The sequence below is a fragment of the Henckelia pumila genome, chromosome 3, assembly GCF_033568475.1.
Source record: "Henckelia pumila isolate YLH828 chromosome 3, ASM3356847v2, whole genome shotgun sequence".
In the NCBI taxonomy this organism is placed as follows: Eukaryota; Viridiplantae; Streptophyta; class Magnoliopsida; order Lamiales; family Gesneriaceae; genus Henckelia; species Henckelia pumila.
In genome coordinates, this window is record NC_133122.1 from 142,997,240 (window position 1) to 142,999,947 (window position 2,708).

Consider the following 2,708-nt stretch of genomic DNA (forward strand, 5'->3'; position numbering starts at 1 on the left):
ATTATCTTTTCAGCTTTTGGTATCGTGGATATCGTCATCATCATTAGGCAAACCTTTTCTTGTTATTCTTGTTCGTAAAAGATAATCTTTCGTGCCTAATTAATTAATTCGATTATGGATAAATGGTTTTGCTGTCCAAAAGTAGAAAAATAAAGCAAAGCAACGTCAGCCATTATGTAAAATATTAACTTTATATACAACTATCTATCTATATATACATTGCATGAGGCTAATGGATCCCTCCCCCGATCCCCCCTTAAGTTTGTTTAATTCCAGCACATTCATATATACCAAGATCAGATTCCAGTATGGCTGCTTGTGATCAGATTGTGTTTTGTAAAGCAGCTCTGGTATTCGCGGTGACGAGATGGGTGTTATCTTTGGCTCTCAATCTCTTCACCAGCTTCTCCAATTCCGCCACCGTCTCCGCCTCTCCTCGCTGTCTGTCTTCATCATCCTCCAATCTTCGGATACTGAGGAACAGTTTCCCTTTAACGGCCCTCGGAAACATGGAACACAGGCTGCCCGAAAACGGCGACTTCTCGTGCGCCATTTGTTTGAACAGGTTGAGGAAGAGCAGCCAGGTGTGGGAGTTGAGCAATTGCTGCCATGTCTTCCACAACAACTGTCTGGAGAAGTGGCTGTGTTATGATAGCCGCTTCTCTTGTCCACTCTGCAGGGTTAATTTGCTCCCCGTCCCCGCGCGGCCGTCGTCGCCGAGCTGGGCCGTGGAGAAAATGCTCTATTTGTTCGGAGATGATCTGCTTCCTTGATTTTTAGTGAATCCATTATTCATGCTGGGAGGGATGGAATTTTTTAAATGTCCCACTTTAGAGATTAATTTATTAGACGGATCATGAATTTTTTGGAAGTGTTAATTGGTCTAGATTTGTGTATATCTTGGGTTGTATGCAAATTGGTGGTGGCCTAAAGATTCGTTCTCTTGGAAAAAAATTAATAAAATTCTCTTGTTTCGATGTTGGCAAGGAATTGTCACATAAATCGTACTGCAGTTGTACGATAAAATCAATACTTAGTATTATTTTCGGTGTTGCAACACCACCAAAAACAACACGATGCACTAGAAAATAAATACGTAAAATATATAAATAACACACGAAATTAAATCAAATATTTATCCTAGATCCTATCTTTATCTAGAAGGCAAAATCGAATAATTATCAATTAAATCAAGGTTGAAAATTTCAAGGAATTAAAATTTATTTCAATATCCCATTTTTTGTATTTTTTGAGAAAACTCAGTTCAATCAACTTTTAAACATAAACTCCCCCTGAGTTTAAAACATTTTTTTCCCTGAATTTGTAAGTCTTCTTCTAAAGGTGTTTTCCCCTCGTATTGGCAACACGACGGATAACATGTAATATTACACTTAGGGATTCTATTATTCAAATGCTATGGCATAAGTGGGGAAGAAGGGTTAATATAGTTAGAGCATAATTTAACAAAAAAAGCATGCAACTAGATCAAAACAAAAATAGACATATTAATCTTAGAAACAAAGCTAAGGAAGGACAAAAATGGGAATGACACGAATCAATTTAAACTTAATCACTATAAGATCTCTCATAATCTTCAGCTTTCTCATCAACTTCCTTTGTCCCAGAAGGACCAACTCCATCAACTTGTGCACTATATCCCCTTTTTTGGCCAAAAATTCCAAGTTTCTCCCTACAATGAGCTAACAGAGAACTGTACAGTTCCAAGTCCTCTCGGGTTTGGGCTATCCTTCTTCTCAGCATGGGCCATCAGTGCCTAAATGTTAGTGAGAGAATAATCCAGTGTAGAGGGTGGAAGCACAAATTCTTCAGTGTTGTCACCCGTGTTGGCAACATCGGGCACAACATCATCAGCAACTGCAGCTTCAGTCCATGGCAAGTCAATCTTGTGTTTCTCCTTAAGTAGAACAATTCCAATCTTCTAGTCATCAGGTAGTTCAAACAATTCTCGGTGACAATTTGATGAACCTCTGATACTCCAAAAGACAGTAAATCAAAGAGGGGAAGGGCAGCTTTGTAGATTTCAAGCCTCCATCAGCAAACTGTAGAACATTTTTAAACACGGCCAGATTCCCAAAATTGAAAGAACCTCCAGTTCCTATTAGGGGTGTGCAACTATTCGGTTAAACCGAGTATTCAAAAATTCGATTCGGTCAATTCGATAATTCGGTTTTGAAATTCTGAAAAATCGGTTATTTCGGTTAAATCGGTTCGATTACGGTTTTTTTTTTTGGACAATTCGGTTTAACCGAAATAACCGAATTTTTATAATACATTTAATTAAATTATATATGGGCTGAAATTAGGGATGTTCATATTTCGAATAAAACCAAAAAAATCGGAAATCCAAACCGGAAAAGTCAAAGTTCGAACCGAATCGAAAACCGTATTTTATAATTCGGATATAAATATCAAAACCGAAGTTTATTTGGTTCGGTTTTGGATTATATATATCAAAATCGAACCGACCGAAAAAACCGAAATTGAATTAAATTAATAATTTTATTTATATTTTTTTATTTATATTATATATGTTATGAGATGATATTTAGGGAATGAATAATCATTTTGAATAATTTTTAGTTGATTGTTGTTTATTTAATTCATTGTTGTTGTTTATGTAATTTTTAGTTGATTCTTGTTTATGTAAGTCATTTAAAATTTATTTTTAAAGTTTTTACTAAGAAATC

General features: G+C 35.9%; 1 protein-coding gene across 1 annotated transcript; it reads left to right on the plus strand.

Annotated features, from left to right (window-relative positions):
• Positions 1-260: 260 nt before the first annotated feature.
• Positions 261-981, plus strand: LOC140893267 (uncharacterized; the record flags this gene model as incomplete). Its single annotated transcript, XM_073302334.1, has 1 exon — positions 261-981. A coding segment is annotated over one exon (513 nt), but the record flags the coding sequence as incomplete, so codon positions are not given.
• Positions 982-2,708: the final 1,727 nt, after the last annotated feature.